At 45.0% G+C, this 17,338-nt stretch overlaps 1 protein-coding gene across 1 annotated transcript in view; it reads left to right on the top strand.

The window, feature by feature from the left end:
* Nucleotides 1-17,338, top strand: part of LOC139326222 (vomeronasal type-2 receptor 26-like) — a 94,405-nt gene that overhangs the window by 510 nt on the left and 76,557 nt on the right. Inside the window, exons 2-3 of the mRNA XM_070956378.1 lie at nucleotides 160-448; nucleotides 8,874-9,671. Of these exons, the coding sequence (XP_070812479.1) occupies nucleotides 160-448; nucleotides 8,874-9,671 (1,087 nt within the window). The remainder of the gene's footprint in view (nucleotides 1-159; nucleotides 449-8,873; nucleotides 9,672-17,338) is intronic.

Here is a 17,338-nt window from a genome sequence, read left to right as displayed (position 1 = left end):
AGTTGTAGTTGCCGTACCTCAGCCCATTTCCATATTTGTGTAACTGATCATTGCTTTTGGATCAATGTTGGTTTAAGACTCAGGAGGCTTGTGGAGGATTATGTATTAAAAACAGTATTTATTGTTGCTTTTGATTATAATAACATGTTTTTACCATAGGAATTATTATGATTTTTCATATGGCTTACGATTCATTTTCAACATTCAAACGTTCAACAAGAATTCCCAGTTCCTGCACAACCTCACACTTGGCTACAACATCCACGACAACTATTTGAGCACTTTCCACACTTCAGATGCCTTGCTGGACATTCTCTCCACTGGAGAAGCCAATGTCCCCAACTACGGCTGTGGAAGGAAGGAGAACCTCCTGGCTCTTCTTGATGGAGCTGAAAGGGCCATCTCCATCCAGATGTCAACATTAGGAGGCACCTACAAAGTCCCACAGGTTTGTGTGTGTTTTTCTCCCTCTGGTAAAGTGAGGGGTGGGTGGTGGTGGGTGAGCAATAGATGCAATCATATCTTCTCCATGGAATTCAAGAGCTGCTTTTCTCCATATTAGCAAAAATGTCAATATTTTACCCCATTATGTTCATGTTGAGATTAATCATAAAAGACCTGAAATGCAAACAATACATTCCCTGGAGAAGATATTCTTACTTCAAAATTTAAATCAGTTTTGATTTAACTGATCAAAAAATATCCCTGGTTGTTGGGGCCTCTATTGGCATCTTCATTTTCACATATAAATAATGCCTGCCCTATCAAGTCAGATTGAAGTTGCCAATAGTAGCATTTTATCCATCTAAAATGTAGAATAAAAATTACTCTAGCAATTATAGGCCAAATAAACTAACAGATATTGTGACTAAAATTTATGCCATGATCCTCTTAGTTACACCTGAGAAAAATGCATTCCTTGCAGAAGAACCAGAAGGTTTTAGGTAGAATTAAATACTATATAGATTTTATAAGGAATATTGCACAAGTTAACAGTCTAATATTGGCAACAAATTTGTCTTGAAATATCTAATCTATATCAGCGATATTTGACTCAATTTGACTCAATTTGACTCAATAAACAGAGAAATATGATGGAGAAAATGGATGGCCCTCAAAATGGAGCTGTTGGCTCTGATCCAAGCCCTTGTTTGAGAGGGAGGTTTGGGCTCAATGGAGGCATGAGAAGAAGGATCTATGCTTACCAAGGGGGAAGGGAAAGATGCATATTTGAACCCTTGTTATTCAGTCTAGATATGAATGACTTACTAGGAGTAATGAAGGATAAAAAAACCAGATCATAAATAAATGTTATTTTATTCATTGACAAAAATGACTAAATTAGGGGACCAGTGAAATGCAGTGCATGTAATATATAGTACTTGGATTTCAGAAAGGCTTTGACAAAGTCTTCCACAACCTATTTCTCGGGAAGCTAAAAATATGTGGGATAGACAGCATCAGCCGCAGATGGAGTCAGCCTGTGGTCCTCAATGGAACTACGTCTGCATGGAGGGAAACAAGCAGTGGGGGACCCCAAGTTTCCATTTTAGGCCCAGTTCTCTTCAACATCTTCATGAATTATTGGAGAAATGGGGAAATCATCAAATTTGAAGACAACACTAAAGTGGCAGGAATAGCCAACATCAAAATAGGCTCAAGATCCAGATAGATCGAGATAGACTTGAATCCTGGGCCTATTTAATTAAGTGAATTTCATTGTAGAGAAAAGTAATGTTTTACACTTAGGCTAGAAAAACCAAATATACATTACAGATTAGGTGAAACCTGGCTCCATAGCATTAACTGTGAAAGGGATCTTGGAGTCCTAGTGGACAATCACTTAAATATGAGCCAGCAATATGTGGCTATAGAAAATCAGAGGCCAAGCATTTGCTCTGATCAAAGATGTTCCTCCTGCTCTCGCAGAGAGCTTTATTTTTTTATACAGTTTTACACAGGCAGATAAAAGGCAGGACAGCAACAGCGTTCTAATTGGAAAATCCTCCTCCCTGTTCCCCCACTTAGAAGGAAGGTCAGATAACACAGACCAGAGCCAGAGCCTTGAGATCATCCAGGAAGAAGATACATGACACCAGAAACAGAAGCAGTTTGCTGCATTCTGTCCGAATTAATTCTTCCATCCCTACATCTCACTCTTTTTTATCTTGTTTGTGAAGCCATCCTCTTACAAGGGCCAGAAAAAGGGGTTATTATCAGGAGAGGAATATCCTTGAAGTTATACATATGTTACAAAAGCAAGAAATACACTGAACAAAACAGCATCCTCCAATTAAAATAGCACAAATGATAAAATTATACAAAATTTTAAGTTGATGCTGAATGTTTCTTGAAGTGATGTCCCAGTGCATGGAGGCCGTGCGGGCCTGGATGGGGAGAAACAGGCTCCGACTCAACCCCTCCAAGACCGAGTGGCTGTGGCTTCCAGCGTCCCGATATAGCCAGCTGACGCCATCGCTGGCTATTGGGGGCGAATCACTCGCCCCCACGGAGAGGGCTCGCAACTTGAGCGTCCTCCTGGACGCACGGCTGTCTCTAGAAGACCATTTGACGGCCGTGGCCAGGGGGGCTTTTTATCAGGTTCGCCTGATACGCCAGTTGCGCCCCTTTCTAGATCGGGACTCTCTACGCACAGTCACTCAGGCACTAGTCACTTCCCGCCTGGACTACTGCAACGCTCTCTACATGGGGCTCCCCCTGGGGTGCACCCGGAGGCTCCAGCTGGTCCAGAACGCGGCCGCGCGGGGGATTATGGGGGCGACGAGGCGCTCCCATGTGACACCTCTCCTGCGCGAGCTGCACTGGCTACCGCTGGTCTTCCGGGTGCGCTTCAAGGTGTTGGTGACCACCTTTAAAGCGCTCCATGGCTTAGGGCCGGGGTATTTACGAGACCGCCTACTGCCACCAATAGCCTCCCACCGGCCAGTACGCTTGCACAGAGTGGGCCTCCTCAGGGTGCCGTCCGCCAGACAATGTCGGCTGGCGACCCCCAGGGGGAGAGCCTTCTCTGTGACGGCGCCCACCCTCTGGAATAACCTTCCCCCAGAGCTACGTATAATAACAGACCTCCGGATTTTTCGTCGGGCCCTGAAAACCTATTTATTTCAACTAGCTGGGCGGGCTTGAGCTAAATTTTTAATTGATTTTAAATTGGGTTGTTTTAATTTACGGCCAGAATATTTAATTATTTTAATACTGTTTTTTAAATTTTATATGCTTTGTTTTTACTTAGGCTGTGCACCGCCCTGAGTCCTATTTGGAGAAGGGCGGTATAGAAATTTAAATAAATAAATAAATAAATAAATTCATCTAAAATGTTAAAGCAACAAAGTTACATTTTCAAGAACTGAAACAAATCAATTGCGTTAGGGGGTGAATAATACACAGCTTCCCCCCAACGAGCTATATTCTTATAGTCAAAGTTCCCTTCGAACAAATACTCACTCAAATTACTAAAGTTTTGAATTACTACATACTGGGATTAAACATGTAGAAAGCAAATTTTCCATATCATAAACTTCAGACAAACAAAAGGCATCCATTTTGGGTTTTTTATTTTTTATTTATTTTTAAACAAAACATAAAACATCCATCATGAATCATCAGTGTGTCGGTTGGTAACAAGTCTTTTGTGCATCTTCACCATATTCATAGCTTATTTATTATCTAATTTCTCATATTATCAATCTAATATGTACCTGTATTATTATCCTCATTAATCATTTATTTAACAATGGCTATTTCTTCCCACGTTTCGTAGAAATATTTTCAAATTTAAGTTAATTTATATTATAATAGTCATTTCCTCCTCCTAGATCAGTCCAATAATCATACATCATTATATTGTATATTATATATTTCTACAATTCTTATATTATAAAGGTCTCAATCATATTTCATTTCCATGTTTTTTTATCTAGCCATTGATAAAACAGATCCCATATCTTGTAATATTGTTTATCTTCTTGTTCTCTAATTTCAAATGTCAATTTGCTCATTTCAGCACTTTCCATGATTTTCTTAATAACTTCCTCTTGTGTTGGTATTTTCTCATTTTTCCAATTTTTAGCAAACACAATTCTAGCTCCTGTTAATACATTCACAATCAAATATTTCAATTCTCTATTGTATATTTCAGGTACAATCCCCAATAAAAAGATCTCTGGTTTAAAGTCTATGTGTTTCTTTTTTTTTATTTTTTCCAACCATGTGTGGATTTTAGTCCAGTATTTTTTAGCTTCAGCACAAGTCCACCACATATGGTAATATGAACCTGGTATCTGATGACATTTCCAACATTTTTCAGATTTGCCCTTGAACATCCTGGCTATCCTCGTAGGGGGTAGATGCCACCTGTAAAACATCTTATACAAATTTCCTTTTATGCTGTTGACATTGTCATTTGATAATTTTGCAACCACAGTTTTTGCCATTTCTCTAAGTCAATTCCATGTCCAAAAATTTTCCCCCATGCTATCATTGTTTCTTTGACTTGTTCTTCCTCCAATTTAACCTCCAATAAATATTCATACAATTTTTTAATTACATTGTCATCTGCACCTGTTAAAATTTTATCCAAATTAGTCAAATTATTATAAAAGCCTTCTGTCTTAGAATCTTTATCATATCTAGAATGTATTTGCATATATGAAAACCAGTTCATCTTTATACCTTGTTCTTCTAATTCTTGCATAAATTTAAGTTCACCCTTTTCATTCAGTAATTCACTATATCTAACAATTTGTTTCTTTCTAAATGTTATTGAATATAAGAATGCTTCAATAGTTGATAACCAGACTGGAATTTTTAAATAATGTTGTTTTTTTAATCTTCTCCCAGTTTAATAACAGAGCCTCTCGTATGTAGTGTCTTCTAAAGTACCCCTGTGTTTTTGTTCCCTTATACCATAAAAAAGCATGCCATCCCAACAACAAGTCATGTCCTTCTAAAGTCAATAATTTAATATTTCTTAACATTATCCATTCTTTAATCCACGTCAGATTTGTCGCTTGATAATATAGTTCCCAATTGGGCAAACCAAAACCTCCTCTTATTCTAGCGTCTTGCAACAATTTTAATTTTATCCTCACCTTTTTACCCTGCCAAATGTATTTTAACACTATTTTGTTCAAATCTTCAAAATAATCTTTTCCCAACCTAATTGGAATTGTCTGGAACCAGTATAGAATTCTAGGCAGTATATTCATCTTAATGGTTGATATTCTCCCTATCAATGATAATTGTAAATTTTCCCATTTTGCCAAATCTGTCACTAACTGTTGTTTGCGTTTATCGTAATTGTTCTCTTTGAGTGCACTGCATCTTGTTGTCAAATGTATCCCCAAATACTTAAACTTATTTGTAACCTGCATCTTTGATACTTCCGCCAATTCTTTTTGTTTTATTAACATATTTTTTGTCAAAATCTTTGTTTTGTCTTTATTTATTTTCAAACTTGCTACTTTTCCAAATTCTCCAATTTTATCTATCAATATAATTATTGATTCTAATGGATCTTCAAGAATAAAAACCAGGTCATCTACAAATGCTTGCAATTTGTATTCTTCCTGTTGAATTTTCATTCCTTTTATATCTTTTCCTTCTCTAATATTCCTGTTTAGCACTTCTAATGTTAGCACAAACAACAGAGATGACAGTGGACAATCTTGTCTCGTTCCTTTTTTTATTTTAATAGACTCTGTCAATTCTCCATTTATCATTATTCTTGCTGTTTGTTTATGGTACATGGCTTCTATAGCTTGAATAAATTTTCTACCAAAGCCCATCTGTTCCAGTTGTAATGACATAAATCACCAATTCACATTATCAAAGGCTTTCTGTGCATCTAAAAATATCAAAGCCAAATTTGCTTTTCAGGATGTGCCTCATAATATTCCAAATATTCAGAATTATCCTCATATTGTCTCTAATCTGTCTTTTTGGCAGGAATCCATTTTGATCAGAGTGTATAAAATTATTTAAATATCTTTTCAGTCTTTCTGCCAATATTGAAGAGAAGATATCATAGGCTGAATTTAGCAGGGATATAGGCCTATAATTCTTGATTTGTTATGGGTCGGTATCCTCCTTTGGAACAAGTGTAATATATGCTTCTGACCATGACATGGGAATTTTCATCTTTGACATAACTTCATTCATGACTTCTAGCAATGGGAGATTCAATGATTCCTGTAATGTCTTATAATATTCCGCTGGCAGTCCATTCTTTTGTTTTTAAGTGCTTCAGTTAATTCCATCATTTTTATATTTCTTTCTAGCATCATTTCGGTATCCTTGGAAATCTGGGGTAGATTCGCCTTCTGTAAATATCTTTTAACATTTTCCTCATCTATATCCTCTTGTTCATACAGTTTTCTATAATAATCTTATATAATTTTTTTCTTCTCTTTATTCCCAAATCTAATTTGTCCTTGGTCATCCACTAGCTGTGTTATTTTTCTTGATTCTCTCTCTTTTTTCAGTTTATATGCTAGCCATCTACCTGGTTCGTTAGCATCTTCAAAATAATTCTGTTTAGGACTTCTAATTTTTTGTGCTAAATCTTCTTTTTCTATCAATCCCATTTTATATTTAATTGTATCCATTTTTATTTTAATATCCTTTTTTTGTGGAGATTTCTGTAATTCTTTTTCCAGTTTCTTGTAATTATCCTAGAATGTTTTATAAGCTCGTCTTTTCTTAATATTCCTTTTCCTTGTATAGTCTATTATCAAACCTCTAGCATAAGCTTTCATTGTATCCCAAAGATTTTGCATTGATATATCCTCTTTTCTATTCTCTTTAAAAAAGAAAGTCAATTCTTTCTCCGTTTTTTGTACAAAGTCCTTTTCTTTTAGTACTGTGTTATTTAGAGTCCATCTAGACCTTCTCCTTTGTCCTTTCCATTTCACTGTCATTGGATTGTGATCTGCCCAGGTATTTGCTTCTGTATCAATTTCTTCTATGTTGAAGTCAATTCCATTGTCGTCCAAATCATATCTATTCTAGACCATGATGAATGTCTATTGGAATAAAAAGTATATTGTCTACTTTTTGTGTTTCTTTCTCTCCATGCATCTTTTAAATTTATTTCCTCTGTCATTTTGAAAAAAGATTTCAGAAGAGTCTTTCTACTTTGCTTTATTGCCTTCTGTGTATTATAATCTAATTTCTCATCTACTATACCACTGAAGTCTCCCATCATGCAAATATTATCATAGTCCAATTCAATTATTTTCATATGTCATTTTCTATAAAAATCTTCTTGATTATCATTTGGAGCATATATTGCTATTAAAAGTATTTTCATATTATTATCTATTATTTCCACCATAAAAATAATCATCTGTATATATTTGCTCCGCTGAAATTGTATCTCTAATATATAAATCAACTCCTCTTTTCTTACATTGTGGCAATGAAGTAAATAATTTGCCTAATTTTGGCTGTACCAACAATTTAAAAGGCTTTAAAGGATGGCATTAGTACCTCTCTTGATCTTGATTGTATTCCTCTGTTAATGCAATATAGGATTGCATTGGCTTTTTTGGCTGCCGCTGCACACTCTTGACTCATATTTAATTGGTTGTCCACTAAGACACCAGGATCCCTCTCACAGTTACTGCTATTATGCCTGGTTTCACCCAGTCTATATGTGTATAGGGTCTCCTGCTTGAGGGGGGTGGACTAGAAGACCTCCAAGGTCCCTTCCAACCCTTTTATTTTGTTATAAATTCTGTTATAGGTACACATATTTAGCCTGCTAAATTCCTATTGGAACACACTGATTTACACTGATAATGTGATATTCTCATACTTACACATTGGATTGTATGCCCTGTGAAGAAGACTTGGATTTTTTTGTCATAATAATTATCTGATAATTAAAAAATCAAGTTCAAAAGTGATGGTTTTTGGAAAACAACATCATAGCCATAAATGCCTATTTGAGGGTAATCCAATAGAGCAAGTAACACCTTTCCTTACCTGGGTTAGTTTTCTCTGAGCCTGAATCTTGGCTCCCTCACCATCCAAGGAGCTCAGTTAGAGAAAGGGCAGGAGTGAAAGTGGTGCTTAAATGAAAACCTCATAGCTCTCCAGCTTCCTCAGCCCCAATTATTAAAGTATCTGAGGCCCAGTTTTCCCCCATGTTCTTACATCAATCTGATGTTTGGGGCTTCAGAGAGAAACCACCAGCAGAACCAACTCAATCTCAGCCTCTGAGGAGGATCTTGGGGTGGGTAAAAGGACTCCAGCTGCTGCCCTCAGAGCTGATTTGGGAATTTACACCATTTCTGCTTTGTCTAAATTCAGAAAATATGGGCATTGGCATAAAATTTAATCTATGGAAACTGACAGACTCTGAAAATTGTGGCTGTTGGAACAGACAAAACTTCAATTAAAGACCAAACTTGGATTATGCAACTGACAAATCTTATTTAGCTTTGAGGTCTGCCTGTTTCTTGTATAACTGGAGAAAGAAGTTAAAAAATTTCCTCCAGAAAGAATCTGGGATATAGAAACAAAAAAAATGCAGCAATCCTCAAAAATTATAATAGGCCCTTTATTGGAATAGAATACTCCAGTTGGCATTTGCACATGTAATCTAATTGTGATCAATTGTAGGGGTGATACAGTAATATGATTGACATTTTTATTGTTATTTAATTTGCTTATTATTTTCCATTATTATGATACAACCTTGCTAATATTCTGTCTTTAATATTTTAAACAATGTCTGATTAACAAACTATTCTAATACATTCATGAGAACCAGGTTGGATTTATTAAAATCTAATATTTTGGACTTGATCTGATCCCAAATGTAACAGCATTCTTCATTGCTTTTTTAGATGAATCTTGAAATTGCTTCAGAGGCTCTGAGTGATAAAAGGAAATTCCCCTTTTTCCACCAGATGAATCCCAAAGAAGGATTCCAGTACCCAGCAATTGTCCAGCTGCTCCTCCATTTCAGATGGACCCTGATTGGCCTCTTTGCTTCAGACACAGAGAAGGGAGAGAATTTCATGAGGATTTTTCCTCCTGTGCTTGTCAGGAATGGAATTTGTGTGGTTATATCACAACTGTTCTCAACAACTGGATACACAAGAGCATCCCTCAGGGATTCCCTCTCTAAGTGGAGACAAGTCAACATCTTTGTTCACTTCATAGAATATGTGTCCATTTGGGACAGAATTCTTCCTTTCCATTTAACATTTATGCGTCTTCCAGGACCCATTGAAGGGAAAGTCTGGATCCTCACAACTTTTCTATGGTATTCAATGAAGAAGCGTAGACTTCTCAAATACATCCATAGTATTTGGAACTTTGCTTATCTGCCAAAAGAAAGGCCAATGGATGATGCCTTTGAACCCCATTTCTTTGTGGAATATCAGTTTCAAGATCATTATTTTCTCTGTTCTCTTTCAAAGAACGTCTTTTCTGTCAAAAGCCGCAGAAGATGCACCCAGAAAGCCCCACTGGAGACCCAGGAGAAAAGGAACAGGATCCGGGCCCCAAATGAGTATCAATATTATAGTGTGATGAAGACTCTGGCCCAGGCCTTGAATGCCGCTTATTCCTCCAGATCGAGGAGGAGAAGGAAGGAGGGAGAAAAGAGTTTGGGGTCTCCAAGGCTGCAGCCGTGGCAGGTATGGGGGTCCCAATATGGATCCATTGATCTTAGATCCTTTGGAGGAGGAATCCAGAGGAGAAAGAGGGGAACCAACTCAAGAGATCTTCCAATTCAATTACTCAGGGAATAATGGTTCCAAAGAGTAGATCCCATGGCATTTTTATATTAAACTTTGCTCATTTGAAAATGCTGTATTCTTTTTTAAATACATTTCCATATTTGTGGGTATGTGATTAGCATGGTGGAATTTCTCCCTTGTTCCGCCCCCACTGCAGGTGGGTCTGTGTGCAGCTCAACAGGCAGTTAAACCCCCCTATTCTCCTCCAGTGAAAGGGAGCCTGGGGTGGATCTGGGTGTTTCATTGGGAGAAAAGGAGAAACTGAGGAAATGCAAAGAGTGAGAATCAAATATAAATAGGAGATAGGCAGCATTAACTAACAGCCAACAAAGAAGCAGCTGGAACCTCTCCAAGGATGCTCCGTGTGAGGGACGGAGGCCTCTGGATGACCATGTGTCTCGGTCAAACCGGCTGCTTCCGTCTCCTCCAAAGGCTGACAGAAAAGGGAGTCTGGCTTCAGACCATACAGTTAGGCTTATCTGCCCCCCGGCCATTAGATCGGGCTACAGCAACAACAGCACAATAGTTATATGTTGTGGCATGACAGCCTTCATAAATTTGGAGGAGACCCTGAGACCATCTAGCCCAACCCCTCCTTTCTGCAGGAATCCCAGTTAAAACTTCTCTGACTGATGGCTGCTCCGTCTTTGCATTCAGATAATCCATCAAGAGGAGACTGAACCTCTCTGCTTCACTGGCTCAGCTCTAAAACAGCTCATTCTTTTATCATATTTTTTTCTCTCCTTCAGCTAAAATCTCCTCTCTTGTAACTGAAATAATTTTTCTGTGTCTGACACTCTGGAATAATAGTGAGCAGATCTTACACTCATGTGTAACGTGTGTCAGTGATTGGAAGAGGGCTGCATCCTCCCTTCTCCAACCGAGAGATTGTGTCAGTTGGAAAAGGGGCTCCCAGACTCCTCCTGATCTTCAGCTCTTCTCCTTGTTCTCTTTCCTCAAGGCTAAGAGCAGCTCCTTTGATCTCTTCCTTGGCTTATTTCTCCTTCCCTGAAGTTCACACGTAGATTTTGGGCAAATTCTCCTCCAAGTGTGGTGCCTGCAAGGGGACCTGGTCCTTGAGTTGGGGTCTCCCCAAACCAAAACATTCACTTCCTGAGATTCTTATGGCTGCAATTGCCTTCTTTCCATGAACATCTCCCTGCTGACTCCGATTCTGTTTCCAGTTAACTATGATTTTGAGATCATTTTCACAAACATGCATATCAAGTTTGGTATCCCTCATCTTTCTTCCAATCCATCATTCGTGTTCTTATATGAGACTCTGTTAAAACTCAGATTTTTTCTATTGCTTTTTACTCATGTACCCTTCTCTGTGTCCTAATCATAAATATTGTTTCTGGAAACTTGATATTCCTCTTATTAAATTTTATTTTATTTGTTAAATTGGTGCAAATGCAGCAGGCGAGAGTCGCTAGTGATTCAGCACCCTTTTTATTTCCAGCAAATGTGACTGCGCTCTGCCGGCTGAGCTTCCGGAGGTTGTCTTTTAAGAAGCTCCAGACAGACCAGCCAGCTAATGACAGCAGGTTAAATCTCCCACGGTCAGGACAATCAATCAGCGGAGAGCACGAAACTTTATGTAGATTCTATCCAATCCAGGGCAAGCATGAAACCTTATGTAGATTCTAGCCAATCCATTCATAACACCCCTCCCCTCCTAGAATGAACAGTGTCCAATCCCCTGCCTACCTATGTGACATAGTCCTCTAGGTAGGCGGGTTGCCAGCTTCCTACTGGACCTGCGCAGTTCACTTGTCCCCGGGATCTTGGCTGCAGAGATTGAGTCTGGTGTTCCTCCGGCTGCCTGAGAAGGAGTTTCTGAGCTGTGGATCAGCTCATAATTGTATGCCGTGAGGAAAATGGCCCATCTGGTCATCCTCGGGGACATGTATGGCAGGGTCTGTTGGTTACTGGCGAGGAGTTCTAATAGGGGCTTATGGTCAGGTACAAGCTCGAAATGTCTACTGTACACATACTCGTGGAAACGCTTGATCCCTGCCACCATGGCCAAGGCCTCCTCATTAATTTGGCTGTAATTGCGCTCGGCCAATGACAGGGTCTTGGAGTAGTATGCTATTGGTGCTTCCATTCTGTCTGGTAGGCGGTGGCTGAGGACCGTCCCAACTCTGAAAGGAGAGGCGTCACAGGTGATCCGAACCAGCAACGTGTGGTTATATTGGATCAGGACGCTGTCGGATGAGAGGAGGTCTTTACTGCTGCAAAAGCTTGGTCTTCCTTCCGTCCCCAGGTCCACGGTGTCATCTTCCCCAGGAGGTTGTGAAGCGGTTCAGCAATGGTGGCCTTCTGTTGTAAAAATGTGCTATAAAAGTTTAACAGTCCCAAGAAGGCTTACAGTTGTGCCTTATTCCTTGGGGTGGGGGCATTCTTAATAGCTTTCATCTTGCTGTCAGTTGGGTGGATGCCCGACCCATCTATTAGGTAGTCCAGGAACTCTACCTGCCTTACGCCAATTTTGCATTTATTAGGGTTCACTTTGAGTCCTTTTTCCTGGAACCTCCCCAAGGTCTCGCGCATGTGTTCCATCAACTGGCCTATTGACTCTCCCAATATAAAAATGTCATTGAAGTATGGCACCACCCCTGGGATCCCGTGCAGTAGCCGCTCCATTAGGCACTGGAAAAGTCCTGGGGCTACGCTGACCCCAAACTGCAACCTGGTACATTTAAATGCCCTTCTGTGAGTCACTATGGTTTGTGCTTCGATGGTGGCTTCATCTACTGGCAGTTGCTGATAGGACTGGGCATGGTCCAGCTTGGCAAATATCTTCCTGCTTCCTAGGGAATGCAACAGATGTTGCACCATGGGCACTGGGTATGCACTCTGCTGGAGGGCCTTGTTCAGTGTACACTTGTAATCCGTGCAGATGCGGATGGACCCATCTGGCTTCATGGGGGTGACTATGGGAGTCTCCCACACCGCGTGGTCAGTTGGCATGAGGATTCCCTGGGCAATGAGCTTGTCTAATTGTTCCTCAACCTTGGGCCGCAAAGCAAATGGTACCCTACGGGGTTTGAGCCTGGTGGGGGTCACCTGGGGGTCTAGGTTAAATGAAATGGGTTTCCCCATATATTTACCTAGTGTTGTGGCCCCGCCCTCTGAGCCTGTCCCATCGGAGGAAGAAAGCTCCGAGCATGAGGAAGAGGAGTCAGCCAGGCCTCCCTCTCCAGGCCCTTCCCCTCTGGCATTGTCTCAAGTGCCGGCCGAGGGAGAGGAGACAGCTGATTCGAGTCAAAGTGATAATGACACATCATTCCTGGACGCACGCCTCCGAAGGCGTGATAAACGTTTGCAGCAGCTTGGGAGGCGTGCTAGGGATTAGAACTGAGTCACTGGACCACACCCCAGAGACCACACCCCAGAGACTATATAATAGAGAGTGGTGGTCAAGGATCTTTTGTGACGAACAAAGCAAAACCTTGGAGTCACTAAAGCCTCGTCCGGAACTGCTGGGAGGAATATTATTTCTGTTTGGACTTTCTTGAACGTTCGTATCTTATCTGTCTGTTTGTGAAAATAAAGTAACTTGGCAGACGGTGTGTCTATCGCTGCCAAGTCGGAGATAAGAACTGAATGCGTTCCAAAGTGTTTCCTTAACCCTCGACTGGCTGTGTGTGTGTGTGTGTGTGGGGACGGGGACAGATCATCTTGTTCGTCACCACATACTCCATCGTTAACCCACGATGGACCAACAGCTGCAGCAGCAGATACAGCAGATGCTGGAGGCCAATCAGCTTCTGCAACAGCAAGTAGCACAGCTAACTGCCCAACTTGCTTTGGGAAATGCTCCTGCAGCTCCACCTCCTCCCCCTCCCCATCCGAGATGCCCAGTGAATGTGCCAGATAGGTTTTCTGGGCAGCAGGAGATGTTTCCGGCCTTCTTGGGACAATGCCAACTGTTTATGGCAATGAGGCCGGAGGATTTTCCGGATGACCGGGCTCGGGTGGCATTTGTTATCAGCTCCCTCTCGGGCACTGCCGCCCGATGGGCCACGCCCCTGTTGTTGCAAGATAGCCCCTTGCTCCTGGACTTTCAGGGCTTTTTACAACACCTGCGCACTATGTTTGAGGACCCCCTCCGGGTGCAGACGGCAGCGAGGCGCATCAAGGACCTCCGCCAAGGCAAGCGCCCCCTGCAGGACTATATTGCAGAGTTCCGACTGCTAGGCCAGGATTCGGCTTGGAATGAGGTGGCGCTGATGGACGCCTTCCAGGACGGCCTTTCCGACGAGATGCAGGACGAGCTGGTTCGTGTGGAGGCGCCACTGACCCTCGACGCGCTGGTGACCCAATGCCTGCGTATCGACGCCCGCTTGCAACGGCGACGGCCCTGTCGGGCTCTTCCGGAACCATCGACAGCGTCGGCACCCCCCGCGTTTCGCACCGACAGCGCTCCGGATCGCACAGCGTTTTGTGGCGACGGCTGAGGAGCCTATGGAGCTCGGAGCAGCCAGACCTCAACTGACGGCCCAGGAGCGGATGCGGAGACGTCAAGGGGGGTTGTGCCTCTATTGCGGCGAGGCGGGACATTTTGCCGCCTCGTGTCCCCGGAAGCGGAGTGGACCGCTCAAGCCTGTTCCGGAGTCTCGGCGTGACCTGCCGGGAAATGGGCCAGGCCTGGCCTAGGGGAAACTCTGGGTCAGGCACGTGACCATGCCCCGCCGGAGTCGGCGGCTGTGGACTGTGAGCCCCCTCGGCACCTGATTTTGAACACCCGGGTGTTGTTGGCTAACCGGTCGGAGGGGCTCCAAGCGCACGCGCTGGTGGACTCGGGGGCCACCACGAACTTTATGGACCAGGCCTTTGTGGCCCATTACAAAGTCCCCTTGGTTCCAGTGGACCCTCCGTTGAGGGTTGAAACTATAGATGGGCGGGAACTCGTGGCGGGGCCCATCAAAACCGCTACCCAGCCCTTGCGCCTCGCCATTGGAAACCACGAGGAGGCGATCCAGTTTTACGTAACGGCGGATCTGCACTTTCCCTTGGTCCTGGGGATGGCCTGGCTTCGGGCGCACGACCCTCAGGTGGCGTGGTCGAGAAATGCCATCTCGTTCCCGAGCCTGCAGTGTGTCGACCACCTTCGCCACACCTGCGCCGGCCAGGACGTCTCTGCCCCAAACGTCTCCTTGCCTCCGGAGCTGACGCCCTTCGCCGACGTGTTCAGCGAGAAGGAGGCGGACCGCTTGCCCCCGCACCGACCCTACGACTGTGCGGTGGACCTAATGCCCAACGCGCCCCTGCCATCGGGACGCCTGTACTCCATGTCGGAGCCCGAGCTGGCCGCCTTACGGGACTTTCTGGAAAAGAACCTGGCCCGTGGGTTCATCCGGCCTTCGACCTCCCCGCTCTCGGCCCCGGTCCTCTTCGTTAAAAAGAAGACGGGGGACTTGCGCCTGTGTTGCGACTACCGGCGCTTGAATGCCATCACAGTGCGAAATCGCTACCCCCCTGCCGCTGATCCCGGAGCTGATGGAGAGGTTGCGGGAGGCCTCAATCTTCACTAAGCTCGATCTCCGAGGGGCTTACAACCTGGTGCGCGTGAGAGAGGGGGACGAGTGGAAGACGGCGTTCGGCACGCGGTACGGACACTTCGAGTATACCGTCATGCCGTTCGGGTTGACCAACGCCCCCGCGGTCTTCCAGCACTTGATGAACGATGTGTTCCGGGACATGCTGGATCGGTTCGTGGTGATCTACTTGGATGACATTTTGATCTATTCCCGGACCCCGGAAAGTCACCTCCAGCATGTCCGCCAGGTCCTGCAGCGCCTGCGGGAGCACCAGCTCTATGCGAAGTTGGAGAAATGCTACTTCTTCCAGACTTCCATAGAGTTCCTCGGGCACATCATCACCCCCGAGGGCATCGCGATGGACCCGCACAAGGTGGAGGCCTTGCGCAGTTGGGAACCCCCGCGTCGGGTGAAGGACGTCCAGCGTCTGTTGGGATTCGCCAACTACTATCGGACCTTCATCCCGGGCTTCGCCACCCTGACCTTGCCGTTGACCCAGCTCCTTCGGAAGAAGGTCCCGTTCCAGTGGGGGCCCCCGCAGCAGCAGGCCTTCGAGGTCCTCAAGCAGGCCTTCCTCACGGAGCCAGTCCTGAGGCACCCCAATCCACACCGTCCGTTCGTGGTGGAGACGGACGCGTCCAACGTGGCGATTGGGGCGGTGCTGCTACAGGCTCCGGTGGATGGCGGCACTCTTTTTCCCTGCGCATACTACTCCCGGAAACTCAACCCTTCCGAGCGCAACTACACCATCTGGGAAAAGGAGTTGCTGGCCATCAAGGCCGCGTTCGAGGCTTGGCGACATCACCTCGAGGGGGCCCGACACCAGGTGGAGGTGCGGACGGACCATCGGAACCTGGAGCACCTCACCACGGCATGGAAGTTGAACCAGCGGCAGATCCGGTGGTCGTTGTTTTTTGCCCGGTTCAACTTCCACGTCACCTACATTCCGAGCAACCTCAACCAGAGGGCGGACGCGCTATCCCGTAAGCCGGAATACTTTTGCCCCAAGGACTCCCTTCCCCCCCGGACGGTGCTGCCAGCGGACTCCTTGGCCGCGGTCCAGGAACCGGTGGACCTGCGGGCTCAGGTGCTGGAAGCGCAGCGACGGGACGACTGGTTGCAGCAGCGGAGAGCGGACGTCGGCCCCGCGTCCCCATGGACCGTGGAGAAGGGCTTGCTCAGACATCGGGGTCGGCTGTACGTGCCCACGAGTCCGCTCCGAGCCCTCGTTATGAACCAGTGTCATGACAACCCCGCGGCGGGGCACTTCGGCTTCTTTAAGACTTTGAACCTGGTGACACGGACTTTTTGGTGGCCTCGGGTACGGCACGACGTGCACGCCTACGTGACGTCCTGTGTGACGTGCCGACAGGCCAAAGCCGCGTCCGGCCCCCCTCCTGGACTCCTCCAGCCGCTGCCGACACCGGAGAGACCGTGGGGAGCCATCTCCATGGACTTCCTGACAGACCTGCCCCTGTCCGCTACGTACACGACCGTCCTCGTGGTGGTGGATGCACTCACGAAGATGGCACATTTCATCCCGTGCCGCGGCCTGCCCTCGGCCCGCACCACGGCTCGCCTGTTCCTGCAACATATCTTCCGCCTCCACGGCCTGCCGGACCGGGTGGTTTCGGACCGCGGGGCCCAGTTCACGGCCCGCTTCTGGAAAAGCCTGATGGCCGCGCTGGAGGTGCAGGTGCGCCTGTCGTCGTCGCACCATCCGGAGACTGACGGGGGCACGGAGAAGGTCATCGGCATACTGGAGCAGTACCTCCGCTGTTTTGTCAACCAGCAGCAGGACAACTGGGCCGAGTACCTTCCCCTGGCGGAGTTTGCCTTTAATAACTCCCAACACACCTCCACCCAGATGACCCCGTTCCATGCCAACGTCGGATACCATCCACGGCTTTTCCCGTTGACCATCATGGACTCCCCTGTTCCCGAGACCCGGGACTTCCTCTCAGAGCTGCAGGCGGTGCAGCAACTGGTGCGGCGGCAGCTGATCCGGGCGAAAGA

The sequence above is a fragment of the Pituophis catenifer genome, unplaced genomic scaffold (genome assembly GCF_029215685.1).
Source record: "Pituophis catenifer annectens isolate HBS135680 unplaced genomic scaffold, rPitCat1.0.hap2 SCAF_19, whole genome shotgun sequence".
Taxonomy (NCBI): Eukaryota; Metazoa; Chordata; class Lepidosauria; order Squamata; family Colubridae; genus Pituophis; species Pituophis catenifer.
Note: the sequence above shows the minus strand (reverse complement) of the source record. Positions and strands in the feature narration are given on the sequence as shown.